The sequence below is a fragment of the Aotus nancymaae genome, unplaced genomic scaffold (assembly GCF_030222135.1).
Source record: "Aotus nancymaae isolate 86718 unplaced genomic scaffold, 86718_ANA_hifiasm-v0.15.2.pri h1tg000011l, whole genome shotgun sequence".
Lineage (NCBI taxonomy): Eukaryota > Metazoa > Chordata > Mammalia > Primates > Aotidae > Aotus > Aotus nancymaae.
This window is the reverse complement of record NW_026988422.1, coordinates 14,994,471-15,011,458: the sequence shown is the minus strand read 5'-3', so window position 1 is coordinate 15,011,458 and position 16,988 is coordinate 14,994,471. Positions and strand designations below refer to the sequence as shown.

The following is a 16,988-nucleotide window of genomic DNA, read 5'->3' as shown; positions in this document are numbered from 1 at the left end:
ATTAATCTTCCTTTCATCACAGAGTATATAAAAGGGATGAATATTTAGTTGTACAGAATTTATTGCCACGATGATGGAAAAATGAAATCACTGAGTTAACGTAGTGAGGAAGTTAAGACCAGGGTCTCTGCAATTAAATGAACTGGGTTTACATTCTTGTTCTATCACCTATTGTTAGTTCTGTGAATTGGGTCACTTTTCTTTTCTTTAGTTTTCTTATCTGCTAAATGAGGATTATCATAGTGGATCTTTATAAGAAATAAGAAAATATACGTAAAGAACTTAAGGCAGTGTTTGGTAAATGCTGTCTGTTACTGTCATTATTAAAATTTAAATGGTTGATCCTGAAATTCTAATACATATGTGAGAAACAGTCACACGTGAGTTTAACGGGGCGTGGTCAGGCTGTTCACTGCAGCACCGTTTGTAATAACAAAATATTAGAAATAAACTAATTATAAAGGAAATCATGGTATAGCCATTCTATGAAATACTATACAGCACTTTTGAAAAAAGAGGTGGGTCTATCTACAAGTGCTGACCTACAATTGCAGGAGATAATGTTCTTGTTTTTGTTTTTTTAAAACGGAGCTGATGAAATGATTGAAAATAAGATTACATTTACTTCTTTTAAAAAAGAGCAAAACTATACATTTATATATGCATGCCTGGTATGTAACTACAAAGGAGGGAAGCCTGAAAGGACATATACCAAACTGATAGCATTTGCCTCTAGAAAGAAAATGGAATTGGGATTATGGGTATGGAATGAAGATGTTAGTTTTGAACTTGTTTGATCATTTTGTTAAAAAAATGAAAAGGTATATTATAAATTAATTGTAAAACTAAGAATACTTAAGTCTTCCTCTTTCCTTCCTGAACAGTTCAGCCCTACAGCTGTTGGTGGAAAAGAGAAAAGTAGGGACCCACACTAGGAGTGTGGGTGGGGACAGAGGAGCCTAAAGCAGAGTGTCAAAACCAGAAAAGAATGAAGCGGTCAGCCCCAAGGAAAGGCTGCCCTGTGCGGAGTGTCAGAGCCCAGGTGAGTAGGGGTCTCCACACATGGGGATGACATGGAGAACTGTATTAGAACAAGAACAGGGTGAAAAAAGTATGGAGGAGTCAGAGCGCGAAGCGGGTGACCATGTAAAGGGGTAGTTTTGTGTGTGGTGTCAAGTGTCAAAGACCAAACATGGTGAAGAGCGGCCACGAATGAGCAGGCCCTACAACGACATGTCAGAACCAGAGCAGGTGAGGCAGCATAGTGTTATGGAGTCCATGAGGGTGGTCTCGTGCTGGGGTATCAGAGCCTAAGCAGGGTGGGAAGAGCAACCACACATTGTGACAAATTGGCACAAGCAGGGAACAGACGGTGTCCCCGAAGAGGGCAATCTGGCAGACAGTAAAGCAACTTGGCATGGAATATCAGCCCAAGCAGGGTGAAGAGTTTTTCTGTTTGTTTTTGTTTTTGTTTCGTTTTGTTTTGCACTACACTCCAGCCTGGGCAGCGGAGTCTCACTCTGTCACCAAGGCTGGAGTGCAGTGGCACATTCTTGGCTCACTGCAACCTCCGCCTCCCAGGTTCAAGTGATTCTTCTGCCTCAGCCTCCTGAGTAGCTGGGACTACAGGCGCACGCCACCATGCCCGGCTAATTTTTGTATTTTTAGGAGAGATGGGGTTTCACTATACTGGCCAGGCTGTTTTCAAACTCCTGACCTCGTGATCCGCTGGCCTCTACCTCCCAAAATGCTGAGATTATGGGTTTGAGCTACCGCACCCAATGGAGAGTTTTTACATGAGAGCGTCTAGGTTGTGGTGTGTTGGTCAGCACCCTGTTTCTAAGTGTCAGAAACCAAGGCGGGTAATGAGCATCCCCTGTGGGGAGGGGTGGCAGTGGAGATGAAGACTGGTTACACAAAGGCTTACTGGTTAAATAAATTACTATATTAAGGATAATGGGAGCCTGGTTTCTCACAGCCAGGGAAGGGAGTTACAAATATGGAAAGGAAGAAAACAAAAATAAACTCTGTGGTGTTAGATGGGACTTGGAGGTTCTGATATGAATTCGTGGTTTTGGATGGGTGGATGGATGGATGGATGGACGGACAGATGGATAAATAGATGTATAAGTGAGTGTGTATATATATGTATGTATTATGCATATGTGTGTGTAATTATATACGTTTAATGTATACCCTTATAATGCCCCCTTAAAGGGTTTGAGAATAGTGATACCCCTCCCCCAGCCCCATAGCGTCTAGATTGTGGTGGCTTCTTTAAGTTTCCCCTAAAAGAAACCAGGACTCCTTGTAGAAGTGGCTGATCCCAGGGCTGGGGCAGGGAAAGCCTGAAATATCCTGTGCCAAAAAAATAGGAAAATGCTCAAACATACTGAGAATACTCAAAAGGATACTGGAGCCAGCTTGAAGGGGCCTCCCACTGGCCAAATTTGGGACAATTTGGCCACAAAATACATAATGATAGTAATGGCTTATAATTCATTGAATAAGGTAAGACATCACCACTTCATATTGACATAAGCAAATGAGTGAATAAATTTAAAGTATGATAAGAATGGTATATCTGCATGGTTTCAAAATACCTTTCCCCAAAACACTTATTACTACAAAAGAAAATAGATTATAAAGTCTACAGACACCACCTTAATCAAATGTTCAAAGTAAATATCACCAGTAATGGTACAAATTAAAATCATGTGCCATCTGATGGGATGTAGTGGTGAGAACAGAGCATCATTTCTATGTATTTCTTCCAAAATTGCATAACCTAAATTTAATCACAAGGGAACATCAGACAAATACAAATTGAGGAATATCCTACAAAATAACTGACCTGTAATCTTTAAAAGTGTCAAGGACATAAAAGTCAAGAAAAGATTACGGAACTCTTCCAGGAAATTAAAAAGCATGATAACTAAATGTCACATGTAATTCTGAACTGAGTCTGTTTGCTATAAAGGGTATTATTGACATAATTATGGAAACTGAATGGGGTCTAAGAATTGAATGATGGTAACAGATCAGTGTTAATTATTCGATGTTGGTGGTTATATTGTGGTTATATAGAAGAACGTCTTCATTGGAAGTACCTGCCAGAATATCTAAGGTGATGAAGGATCAGGGTGAGAATTTATTCTCAATTAGTGCAGGGGCAAAAGCTCTTTGTACTGCATCTGGAAGTGTTCTGTAGGGATAAGACTGTTTAAAAATAAAAATAGCCAGGCTCAGTGGTGCACACCTGAAGTCCCAGCTACTTGGGAAGCTGAGGTTGGAGGACCACTTGAACCCAAATGCTCGAAGCTAGCCCATGCAACATGGCAAGACCCTGTCTCTAAAAAAAGAGTCAGATAAATTTTAAAATGCATTTAAAAGAATCTCCACAAGATTAAAAAGTATAATTACAAAGATTTAATATCATGGTACTAATTCTCTCTCCCCACCTCCCCCAAAACTCTCCCTGTCTTTCTTTCCCTCCCTAGCCCTCCTCTTTTTTTCTTTCCTTCCTTCATCTCCTTTTTCTTTCTCATCACTACGCTTCTAATGTCTCACACACAGGATCCTAACCAATTTTCCAGGTGGTTAAGAAATATTCTTGATATATCCCCACTAAGAAACAGCAAATATTGTGGGTGAATAATAAAAATTATGTCAATTAAAGATAATTGCCATTTAAAAAAAAGAATACAATGGTTAGTGTTTATGTGTATGCTATCCAAATCTCTGTTCACCAGAAGCATTTTTTATTAGTTGTTATTGTGCAGCTATTACGGACTGAAGAATACTCATTATTCGATATTTAGAAATCGAATGCCATCTGATGGGATGTAGTGGTGAGATATTCAATTATTCGAGTATTTAGAAATAAGGACATTTTGCTAATGTTATCCTACCTACCGCTTACAATGAAAAAATGAAAAATAAGGTTGAAAGTTCTCTGTAACCTATAACGTACAAAAAATGTCAGCAGTCATTTAATTAACCACTAATATAACTGCATACAGAATCCTAGTATTAAATATATATCTATCAGATACTCCTAACTCCAGGAAGAACTACCTATATTCCCAACACTGATGATGACTATGAGGCAGATTTTCTTCACATTATGTAATATAACAAAGGTAGAAAAGTTTTTCACCTTTTCACTTTCTGTAATTATCTGGATAGCATTTGGGATGAGTCGAGCAGTTTTCTCCTTGGTCATGAAGGTTATATTCTTTAAAGCAATAGAAATCTAAACACACAAAAGAATTTTTTAAATGTATTTTTCAGAAACATACACAATACAAAATGCTGAGTATAACATCAATCTAATCCAGAATATTCAACTTCTCAGTTGAATATTCTTCAGGTTTTTCAATCTGAAGGAATTAATAGGTACATGCTTGCATTCTCTGAGAAAAACAGGGTAAGCACTTTTCCCTGCAGCATTCTCCCCCATCAACTCCTCTGTCTAACATTAGGACAAAGTGTGAAAAGACAAGTGGGTGTTCATGTTCCACATTAACACACAAACAAAAATCAGACAGTCTGTCACTTAAGACGCGGTTTTGGCAGCCATTAAGATATATATTCAAGCTTTTTTCAACTAAAATATCTTTCTCTAACTATACTAATGGAGCTCAATGTATTAAATCAGAAAAATATACACTTATATACACAACACATTTGTATTTATATGCACACTAGTATAGATGCAAAAATATATATAAATTTACTTTGGAATCATCTAAAGTATGCTGTAGAAGAACTGTATATATCTCTATGCAATTATTTGTATCAACAAATCAAATGCAAAATGTCTTACTGTAGTTTCCCATCTGAAGATGTTGCTATAGAAACATAGCCAGTTTTCTGAAAGGTATAGTCGTCCCTGAAGCAAAATGTCCCTCTGAAGAGCACAAGCATAATCTATATACACAAAAATAAGAGACAGTTTATTCACGAAAATCTGAGAAATTAAGAGATCTTATACTATATTTCAACACAGGGAAAGTCATCACTTTTTGTTTATTAGTTCATTCATTCCTTCATATACTTTGAACATCATATGTCAGATATTTTGCCGTGCACTAGGATTAGCAGAAATGGCTCTTGCCTTCATAGAACACAATGTACAGGGAAGGCAGAAAATAAATACAAAAATAAATACGATAATGACCTAAGTGTAGAGAAAGCTATGAAAGCATATAATAAGAGCTATGCAGGTATCAGGGCGCAGGGCAGAGAGTGTATATCAGGAAGGATTCTCCTAAAAAAACACTGATCTTGAACATGAAAAGATCAATAAAGGGTCAGCAGAATCATGAGGGAACAGCACATGCAAAGGCCTTTTGGTAGAAAGACACACAGCACATTTGAGGAACTATTAGATCTTTGAGCTGCAGAAGCTAGATCATGTAAAGTCTCACAAGTCATGGTATACTGTGGTCGTCATGAGATGCCACCAATGACTTTTAAGTGGAAGGAATAGGAACAGATGTGTATAGTTAAAGATTACTTTATTCACACTGTGAGGATTAATTCTATCAGTTGGAAGTCCAGAAAAAAGTTGACAGTGATTCAGACCAGAAGGTGACCATATTAAGATACAGAGTAGCTAGATTAAGACATATTTAGGAGGTAATACTGATGGCGAATTGGTGATTGATCGAACCAGAGTAAAGAGGGGTCAAAGATGACTCAGAAAATTGTACACATTTTAAGTCAGTCTCAAAGTTGTTTCTCTTGGCTGGGCACAGTGGCTCACGCCTGTAATCCCAGCACTTTGGGAGGCTGAGGCGGGCAGATCACTTGAAGTCAGAAGTTCGAGACCAACCTGGCCAACATGGGGAAACTCTTTCTATTAAAAATACAAAAATTAGCCTGGCATGGTGGCAGGCACCTGTAATCCCAGCTACTCGGGAGGCTGAGGCATGAGAATCACTTGAATCTGGGAGGTGGAGGTTGCACTGACCCGAGATCACACCATTGCACTCCAGTCTGGGCAAGAGAGCGAGACTCCAACTCCAAAAGGAAAAAAAAAATTAATTCTCTCTACCTCACCACTGAAGTACAGCAAAATCAAGTCTCCCTGCCAAACAAGTTAATACCATGCTTCTAAGGTTAAGATCTGGTTCTGTGACAAATGTAAACGATATTGCTAACTTCTTAATAATATAAGACATAAAGGGCTGCTATGAGGAGATTTAGCTTAACTGCTAAATTTTAAAACCCTACAAACTAATTAGTAATTTTAGGTAGATGTTGCATAAATCTCAAAATGTTTCCATTTAGTCATGTTAAATGTCTAAACAAATACTAAAAATTGAGCAAAGCAGATTAGGTTACCCATTAACTAGTATTCATCACTAAAACAGAGATTGGGCTAAAGGTTACCTTGAAATATCCTGAAATTTTTTTCCAAACCACCAAAACATTTTATCAATTGAGGTTCAGATCAGTAATACCTAGCTGACTTATAAAACACATATTGCAGCTAGGCGTGGTGGCTCACACCTGCAATCCCAGCACTTTGGGAGGTCAAGGCAGGCAGATCACAAGGTCAGGAGTTTGAGACCAGCCTGACCAACATGGTGAAACCCTGTCTCTACCAAAAATACAAAAATTAGGTGTGGTGGTGGGTGCCTGTAATCCCAGCTACTCAGGAGGCTGAGGCACAAGAATCGCTTGAACCCAGGAGGCGGAGGCTGCAGTGAGCCGAGATCATGCCATTGCACCCCAGCCTGGGCAACAGAGTAAGACTCTGTCTCCAAAAAAAAAAAAAAAAAACAGAACTACATATATATTATTAGACCTCTCCTCCCCCAGGGTTTCTGATTAAATAGCTCTGGGGTGAGTCTGTGTGTCTAACAAGCTCTCAGGTACTGACAGCGTTGCTAGTCTATAGACCACACTTTGAGAACCACTGTATTATTTTACATTAACTATGTTTAAAGGCATAGTAACCACCTGGATTATTTTAACTGGAGACTATTTGATATACATCAGCAGACTTTTTCCAGTGTTTCTTTGTTGTTGTTGTTGTTGTTGTTGTTTTGAGACAGGGTCTCACTCTGTCACCCAGGCTGGAGTACAGTGGCGTGATCTCAGCTCACTGCAACCTCCACCTTCTGGGTTCAAGCAATGTCTCAGCCTTCTGAGTAGCTGGGATTACAAGTGTGTGCCGCCACACCCGGCTAATTTTTGTATTTTTAGTAGAGACGGGGTTTCACCATGTTGTCCAGGTTGGTCTGGAACTTCAGGCCTCAAGCGATCTGCCTGCCTCGGCCTCCCGAAGGGCTGGAATTATAGGCATAAGCCATCGTGCCCAGCCTCTGTGGTTTTTAAAAATGGCTTCCCTAAAATGGATATGTTTTATTGTAATAAATTTATACTTCAATAAAGTTGATTTTTTAAAAAATGGCTTCTTGGCTGGGTGCGATGGCTCAGGTCTGTAATCCCAGCACTTTGGGAGGCCAAGGTGGGCAGATCACTTGAGGTCAGGAGTTCAAGACCAGCCTGGCCAACATGGCAAAACCTCATCTCTACTAAAAATACAAAAAATTAACCAGATGTGGTGGTGCGTGCCTGTAATCCCAGCTACTTGGGACTGGAGGCTGAGGCATGAGAATCACTTGAACCTGGGAGGCAGAGGTTGCAGTGAGCCAAGATCACGCCACTGCACTCCAGCCTAGGCAACAGAGCAAGACTGTTCTCAAAAGAAAAAAAAAGCAATGAAGTGGATTCATTGTCGTGCAAATAAAAAAGAGATCTTAATCTTTCCTCCTTGCTGGAAAAAAAGAAAAAAAAAGAGATCTAGGGAAGATTCAAAACAATAATCACAGTCTGCCCCCATTTAAGTTTTTTTTTCTATATGTATAATCCTAAATACATATAGAAATCTTCTGAAATTATACCTAAGAAATTACTAACAGTGATTATCTCCCAGGAAGAACATTGAAGTGGTCTTGGTTGTAAGGATCACTCACTTTTCACTTTATGTCTTTATGTAGCATTTGAAAATTTTATCATGGGATTATATTACTTCCAATAATGTTTTTAAAAATTGCTTTAATTTATTATTATGATATTATTGAGCTGAACTGTCTAAAAATTCATTGAGTTCTAGACATTGAATTAAGCATTTCCCAAGGGTAAAAAAATCTGAGAAATTCATATAAATACATGTTTTCGTTTTTGTTTGAGACAAAGTCTTAATCTGGCATAATCTCTGCTCACTGCAACCTCCACCTCCTGAGCTCAAGCAATCCTCCCACCTCAGCCTCCTTAGTAACTGGCACTACAGGTACATGCCACCATGCTCAGCTGATTTTTGTATTTTTAGCAGAGACAAGGTCTTACTACGTTGTCCAGGATGGTCTCGAACTCCTGGGCTCAAGCAATCCACCTACCTCAGCCTCCCAGTGTTGGGATTATAGGCGTGAGCCACCACACCCAACCTAAATAAATGTTTTAAATTAAATATATACTAAAACTTAGCTCTGTAGTTTTATTGTCATGAGTACATATTAAGCTTATAGTAAAAATTAAAATGCTTTTTAAAGAAAGAAGATGAAATTTTTCCTCTTAAAGCCTACTTGAAAAAAATCTATGTGAACAATTACATACATAATGATTTAGCCTTAGAACATTTTATGAAGTTGCTCTATAAGTACATCTGTTAGAGAGTGTATTTTTCTAGAGATAATTAATATACATTGAACACCAAGTTTAAATTTTCTCTCCAATTTGATTCACCAAAATCATTGTGACAAATCATTTTAAGTTCTATTAGTACTTAATGTGTGTGTGTGTGTGTGTGTGTGTGTGTGTGTGTCATTGATTGATTGATTGACTGAGCCAAGGTCTCACTTTGTTCCCCACGCTGGTCTCAAACTCCTGGCCTCAGGCAATCCCTCAGCCTCCCAAAGTGCTGGGATTATAGGTATGAGCCACCACACCCAGACAAAAAACAAATATATCCTTATAAGTCAGAAATCACTCTTTCCCGAATTACAATTGAGTTTTACATTGTCTAATTATGATAAGATGCTGATTATCTTTTTTTAATTTTAATTATTATGGATACTGAATGGTTGTTACATGTTTATGGAGTAATGTGATATACTGGAATAAGCACATATTTTGCAATGATCAAATCAAAGTAATTGAGATATCCATCACTTGAACTATTTATCATATCTTTGTATTAGAAACATTCCAATTCCACTATTTTGGCTATTTTGAAATATACACCAAATTATTGTTAACTATAGTCTCCCCATGTGATACTGAACACTAGATCTTATTCCTTCTATCTAACTGTATTCTTGTACTCATTAACCAGCTCCTTTTTATCTTCCCTTCTCAGTACCCTTCCCAGCTCTCTGGTAACCATCATCTCTCTCTCTCTCTCTGTCTCTGTCTCTCTCTCTCTCCCCTACCCCTGTCTTTTTGAGTCAGGGTCTCATTCTGTTGCCCATGCTAGAGTGCAGTGGCACCACCATAGCTCACTGAAGCCTCTAACTCCTGGGCTCAAGTGATTCATCTCAGCTTCTTGAGCAGCTGGGACTACAGGCACATACCACAACACCTGGCTAATTTTTTTTTTAATAATACAGACAGGATCTCACTATGTTGACCATGCTGGGCTGGAACTCCTCGGCTCAAGCAATGTTCCTGCCTCAGTCTCCCAAAGTGTAGGCATGAGCTACCACACCTGGCATCATTCTACTCTATCTCTGTAAGATCAATTTATTTTTAGCTCCCACATATGAGTGAGAACATGGGATAACTGTCTTCCTGTGCCTGGCTTATTTCATATAACATAATAAAACTGGAGGCAGTTTTATTCACATTGCTGCAAGTGACAGCATTTCATTCTTTTTTGTGGCTGAATAATATTCCATTGCATTTATGTGCCATGTTTTCTTTATCCATTCATCCAGTGATGGATACTTAGGTTGATTCCATATCTTGGGTATTGTCAATAGTGCTACAATAAACATGCATGTGCAGATATCTCTTCAATATGTTAATTTTCTTTCTTTTGAATATCTACCCAGAAATGGGATTGCTGGATCATAAGGATGTTCCTTATGTTGAAAATTATATTCTGTCTAGCATAAAGGCTTAAATTTTATTACTGTCACTTAGCAGTTCCATTTTTATAATGAGGTAGTACAACTTTTTTACTTATTTGCAAATTTCTGTCTTTTTTACCTGCTATCAGCCTCTCTGTGTCAGGTAGATGTGTGAACTGTCTTCTGTATTCTTCATTCCTGTCTTTATAGGTGGAACTTGAAATCTGCAACAATAAAAGGATTACATTTCTGTATAATTGTAATTATGGTGTCCTAGAAAAAAATATCAAGTGGAATTTAAAATCATATGCTTTCTATGGAACACTGTGTATATCCTTATATAAATAACCATATAAACATCTCAGAAACACCAAAAAGAAGCAAAGAAGACTAATTCCAGCATGAGGAGATGAGGAGCTTGGCAATCCCCTCTGCAAAAGCAAATATATAACTAGAAAAAAAAACTGTCAAAAATAATCATCTCAAACGACTAGAAATTGACCAAAGGCATACAATACAATGAACTGAGAAGTATTTGTTCATAAGAATCCACTGAACTTAGGTAAAGATGGTGGAAGTCTGTACCACTCTTTCCTGGGCCTGTTCCCATCGTCCTTCCTCCTTTACCTGTTAAGTCTATGTGGTAGTTCTTTGAGGGTGGGAATAGGTCATGAAAACTGGCAGCTATCTTGACAGAGAGGATTGAGCTGATTTGGATTGGAAGCAGAATATCTATGCCCAGAAGTGAAAGGGAAAACTCTGTAGTAATCGAAGCAAGTGTGTGAGTGCAGTTCCAACTGGAGCAAGCAGAACGGCAGATTAGCAAGGAGCTTAGAAGAATCTTGAAGAAAAGGCAGCCATAGATGGGCTTGATAAACTAGTCACATATTCCTGGCTGAACAAAGGCTGCAATGTGCATAATACAAACCAGAGAAAGCCCAGGCTATCCACACATTTCCTAGCCAGAGACACAAGAGGTCTCAGGAGAACACTGAAAAACTGGGACAAACTTAAAAATGACCACATTTTTTTAAATGGCCAAACTTTGAATACATTCCCCAATCTACTCCCAGATTCGTCAATAGAAGGGAAAAGGCTTACTGGCTCATTGAGCAACCAGGGCTGACATAAGAGGTGATCTCTAGGAAGCCAGCCCTAAAAATAAAAACAACAACAATAATAAATAGAGCAGATACATGCCACAGAACAAACAGACTTCATAGATTTACTCTAGGCAAGTTATTAAACAAGCAAATAAAAATCAGCAATGACAACCCACGGGACAAGAGGAAATGTAATCAGAATCCAGAGATGCTACAATATATTATCTAAATTGTCAATATTCCAACAAAAATTATAAGGCATGCAAAGAAACAAGAAAATGTGACATACTAAGAGAAAACAGAACAGAAAACAGAAATAGCTTTTGAGGGTCCCCAACACTGAATTTAGCGAAGATATTAAATCGGTTATTATAAATATGTTCATAAAACAAAGAGAACCATGCTTAAAGAACTAAAGGAAAGTATGACAACAATGACTCAATAAGTAGAGAACCTAAGCAAATATATTTTTTACAAAAAATTGTAAAGGAACAAATAGACATTCTGGGGTTGAAAACTACAATCACTAAAATAAAAAATTCACTAGAAGGTTTCAACAGCAAATTCAAAATGACAGAGAAAGAATAAGTGAACTTAAGGATAGATCAGTAAAAATTATCAAATTTGAAGAACAGAAAGGACAAAGAGTTAAGAAAATGAACAGACTCTCAGAGACCTGTGGGACAACATCAAAGGAACCAAAATACTATCAGAAGGAAAAAGGATAAAGTAGAAAAATATTTGAAGAAATAACGGTCAAGTCTCTAACTATGATGGAAAACATGAATGTATACATCAAAGAAACTCAATGAATATTTATCTAAAAATATTTATCTAAAAATATTTATCCTACCCAAGTAGGATAAACAGAGTTACACTAAGACATACAACAGTCAAATTGCTGAACAACAAATAAGAAATCCTGAAAGAAGCAAGAAAAAAAAAATGACTTATCACATACAGTTGAAAAACAGTGTAATTTGCAGGTGACTTCTCATCATTAACAATGGAGAGAACAGACATGCTTTATAAGAAATGCTAAAGGAAGTTCTAGGCCTGGTGTAGTGGCACATGCATGCCTGTGATCCCAGCACTTTGGGAGGCCAAGGTGGGCAGATCACTTAAGGTCAATAGTTCAAGACCAGTCTGGCCAAAATAGTGAAACCCTGTCTCTACTAAAATACAAAAATTAGCTGTGTGTGGCTGTGCATGCTTGTGATCCCAGTTACTTGGGGAGGGCTAAGGTAGGAGAATCTCTTGAACCCTGGAGGCAGAGGTTGTAGTAAGCCCAGATCATGCCACTCCACTCCAGCCTGGATAACAGAGTAAAACTCTGTCTCCAAAAAAAATTAAAATTAAAATTGCAAATAAAGGGAGTCCTTCAAGCTGCAAGGAAATGACATCATATGGTAACTCAAATTCACCAGAAGAATTAAGAGCACCAGAAGTATAAATACATGTGTATTTTAAAAAGACTATGTAAATCTATTTTCTCATATCTCTCTTAATATCTTTAAAAGACATAAAGATCTACAATCATAACACTATATTGCTGAGTTTATGAGATAATAGTATTAGTTGAAGAAAAGGTTCAATATTTTAACAGAATTAAATTAGTACAAATCTGAAGAATTCTGTACTCTCTTAAGCAGTCACTAAAAACAACCTTCAAAAAATTTTAAATCTGGTGGCTCAGGCCTATAAATCCCAGCACTTTCAGAGGCTGAGGCGGGCAGATCACGAGGTCAGAAGATCAAGACCATCCTGGCCAATATGGTGAAACCCCAACTCTACTAAAAATAGAAAAAAATTAGCTGGGCATGGTGGTGCACACCTGTAGTTCCAGCTACTCGGGAGGCTGAGGCAGGAGAATTGCTTGAACCCAGGAGGTGGAGATTGCAGTGAGCCGATATGGCGCCACTGAAGTACAGCCTGGGTGACAGTGTGAAACTCCATCTTAAAAAAAAAAAAAATTAAATCAAAAGGAATTAAAATACTACCCTAAAAAATATGTATTTGACACATAAAGAAGGGGGAACAGAAGAACAAAAAATATATAAACCATATGGAAAATAAATAGCAAAATGGTTATTTGTAAATCCAACCATATTATAACCACATTAAATGTAAATGGACTAAACACAGAAATTGTCAAACTAGATAAAACACAGAACCAACTATATTTTGTCTACAAGAGACACACACCTTAGTTATAAAGACACAAAAAGGTTGAAACTAAAAGGATGAGAAAAAGATACCCCATGCAAACAGTAATCACAAGAGAATCTGAGTGGCTATATTACTTTTAGCTGAAATACTGCTAGACTAAGAGAGATGTCATAATAATAAATGGGTCAATATATGAGGAAAATAGTCATAAATATATATACAACACAGCCCCAAAACGCATGAAGCAAAAATGACAGAAGTGCAAGAACAGACCATTCAGTAAGTTGGAGATATCAATATCCCATTCCTTTTTTTTTTTTTTTTTTTTTTGAGGTGGAGTTTCACTTTTGTTGCCCAGTCTGGAGTGCAATGGCACAATCTCGGCTCACCGCAACCTCTGCCTCCTGGGTTCAAGTGATTCTCCTGCCTCAGCCTCCTGGTGAGCTGAGATTACAGGCATGTGCCACCATGTCTGGTTAATTTTGTATTTTTAGTAGAGACAGTGTTTCTCCATGTTGGTCAGGCTGGTCTCCAACTCCTGACCTCAGGTGATCCGCCCACCTCAGCCTCCCAAAGTGCTGGGATTACAGGTGTGAGCCACTGCACCCAGCCTATATCCCATTCTTAATAATTGATAGACTACACAGAAAACTATCAAGGATATAAGAAACTTGAACATTTTCAACTACACCTAACTGGCATTTATAAAACACTCCCATCCAACAACTGCAAAATACACATTTTTTTCAAGCACGCATGGAACACTCTCCAGAACAGACCATATGCTAGGCCACACAAGTTTCAGTAAATCTGAAAGGATTAAAGCCACATAAACTATGTTCTCTATGAACACAGAATAAAATTAGAGACCAACAACACAAGGGCTAGAGCCCAACTTCAAATCATCTTAATCCTTACAAACGGGAAGGACAATTCCAGATTGCTTGACGGCTGTATATGAAAATCCTCTCTGAACGAACACATCACTCTAGGACACAAAATGCTATCACAAAAATAATGGAAAATAGAGAATAAAGGATAAGAGACTGATAGTACAGTCAGGAGGTCTAATACACTTGTAAACAAAGTCCCAGGAGAAAAGAAGGTAGATGCAATATTTGAAACAATAAATTTTTTTTAAAAAATTTAACATTTGAAGTTTCTGTCCTCAAAGACCCCAATTTCTTTTTTTCTTGTAGTTCTCTAAAATCATTTTCAAAAATAGCATCTTCCAAGTGATCCGAACACTTTTTTGTGCATATTTATACATGTAAATACAGTAAAACTCAATAAACCAGCATCTTGCAGTCCAAAAATCCTAAGAGTTGGCTTCTAATCAAAAATGTTCTGAACAGTCTTAGTGATTCAGTATCTGTGGCACACTCCATAGGCTCACAACAGATTTTTTAATAAGTTTTGGTGATTTTTTAATAAGTTTTGGTAGTTGCTATGGTGTGAATATGGTTTGTCCCCACCGAAACTCATGTTAGGGCTTGGTCCTCAATGTAATGATATTGAGAGGTGGTAGGAACTTTAAGAGGTATTTGGGTCATGAGAGATGTCTCGTGAAGGGCTTAATACCATCTTCCGGGAGTGCTCTCTGGGTCTGGATTAATTACCAAAAGAGCAGGTTATATAAACCAAGGTTGCCTTTCATGTTTTGTCTTTCAAACATATTCCCACCATGTGATGGCCTCTGTCATATTATGATGCAACATGAGACCCTTGCCGGATAAGACCACCTGATCTTGAATTTCCCATCCTCCAGAACCATGAGCCAAATAAATCTCCTTTCTTTATAAATTACCCAGTCTGGGTGTTCTGTTATAGCAACAGAAAATCCGTACCAAAAAGTAGGGTTGTTGCTGTTAAAATACCTGAAAACGTGGTAGCAAGTTTGGAACTGGGTGATGAGTATTGGCTAGAAGAATTTGGAGGAGCAGGCTAGAAAAAGCCTAGATTGCTATAAATGGGTCACTAAGAGCAATTCTGGTGAGGGTTCAGAAAACAAGAAGACTAGGGAAAGTCTGGAACTTCTTAGAGATTACTTAAGTGATTGTGAACAGAACATCCACAGAAATGTGGACAGTAAAGGCCATTTTGAAGAAGTCTCCGATGGAAATGAGGAATATCTTATTGGGAACTGGAACAAAGGTCATTGTATAAAATAGCAAAGAACTTGGTGGCATTTTACCCATATCCTAGGATTTTGTGGATGGCCAAACCAGAGAGGGCTGAAGGGATTAATGCCGTGTTTTGGGAGTGCTCTCTGGGTCTAGATTAATTACCCAAAGAGAATTTAATTACCAAAGCTAGAATTTCTGGAAGAAGAAATATCTAAGCAGCTTTGAAAAGAAAATAATAAGGCTGGGCACAGTGGCTCATGCCTGTAATCCCAGCACTTTGGGAAGCCGAGGCAGATGGATCACGAAGTCAGGAGTTTGAGACCAGCTTGACCAACATAGTGAAACCCCATCTCTACTAAAAATACAAAAATTAGCTGGGCGTGATGGCAGGCACTTGTAATCCCAGCTACTCGGGAGGTTGAAGCAAGAGAATTGTTTGAACTGGGAGGCAGAGGTTGCAGTGAGCCGAGATTGAACCATTGCACTCCAGCCTGGGCAACAGGGTGAGACTCTGTCTCAATCAATCAGTCAATCTATCAATAAAATAAAATAAAATAAAATAGGCAGCAAAGCACTCAGCATGCTGCATGGCTGCTTTTGGGCCACTTACAGTAAAATGAGAGAGAGAATACTTACTTAAAGACAGAATTTATAATTGAAAGGGAAGAAGAGCATAAACATTTGGAAAATTCACACCCTGATCTTGTGATAGAGCAGAAAACACCATTCTCAGGAGAGGAAACCAACGGTATGACCTAGAGACTATTTGGAGATGAATACAGCTAAAAGGGGCCTTCTGCAGGGGCAGAGGGGCAGAGAGCCTCCACTAGAATAATGCTCAGCGGAAATGTGGGGTCAGGGCTACCACTGGGACCCCAAAAGGGTAGAACACTTAGGAGAGTACAATACCTGCTTGGGAAAGCTACAGGCACCACTATGCAACTGCAACTCATGACAGAAGTGATGGGGGCCGCACCTAGCAAAATCATGGAGGCAGAGCTGCCTGAGGCCCAAGTTCCATACCAACAAAGCACTTTAAAAAACTGAGATATAATTTACATACTATAGAATTCATCCTTTTGCAATGTACAAGTCAGTAATTTTGGTACACTCACAAAACTGTGCAATCATCACCACTATATAATTTCAGAAAACTTTTATCATGCCAAAAAGAAACACTATACCCATTAGCAGTTCCTCTCCATTTCCCCCTCCCCAGGTCCTAACAACATGAATCCACTTTCTATCTCTATGGATTTGCTAATTCTGGATATTTCATATTAATGGAACAGACACAAAGGGCCACAATAGTGCATCAATGATACGCACTATCACTCAGCATTATGTAGGTATTCAAGGTTCATCTATGTTGCAGCATGAATCATTACTTCACTCCTGCTTATGGATGAGTAATATTTCATTATATATACTACATTTTATCTATGCATTCATCATTTGGTTAATGTTTGGGTTGTTTTTACTTTTTGCTTATTATGAATAATGCT

General features: G+C 38.2%; 1 protein-coding gene across 3 annotated transcripts in view; it reads right to left on the bottom strand.

Moving 5' to 3' along the window:
• Positions 1 to 16,988, bottom strand: part of GRAMD1C (GRAM domain containing 1C) — a 105,431-nt gene that overhangs the window by 64,860 nt on the left and 23,583 nt on the right. For all 3 annotated transcript variants that reach the window (XM_064374625.1, XM_012463993.2, XM_064374624.1), the window contains 3 exons: positions 10,225 to 10,309; positions 4,829 to 4,932; positions 4,160 to 4,255 (listed from right to left, as the gene is read on the bottom strand). In XM_064374625.1, coding sequence (XP_064230695.1) covers positions 4,160 to 4,225 — 66 coding nt within the window. In that variant the 5' untranslated portion in view covers positions 4,226 to 4,255; positions 4,829 to 4,932; positions 10,225 to 10,309. The remainder of the gene's footprint in view (positions 1 to 4,159; positions 4,256 to 4,828; positions 4,933 to 10,224; positions 10,310 to 16,988) is intronic.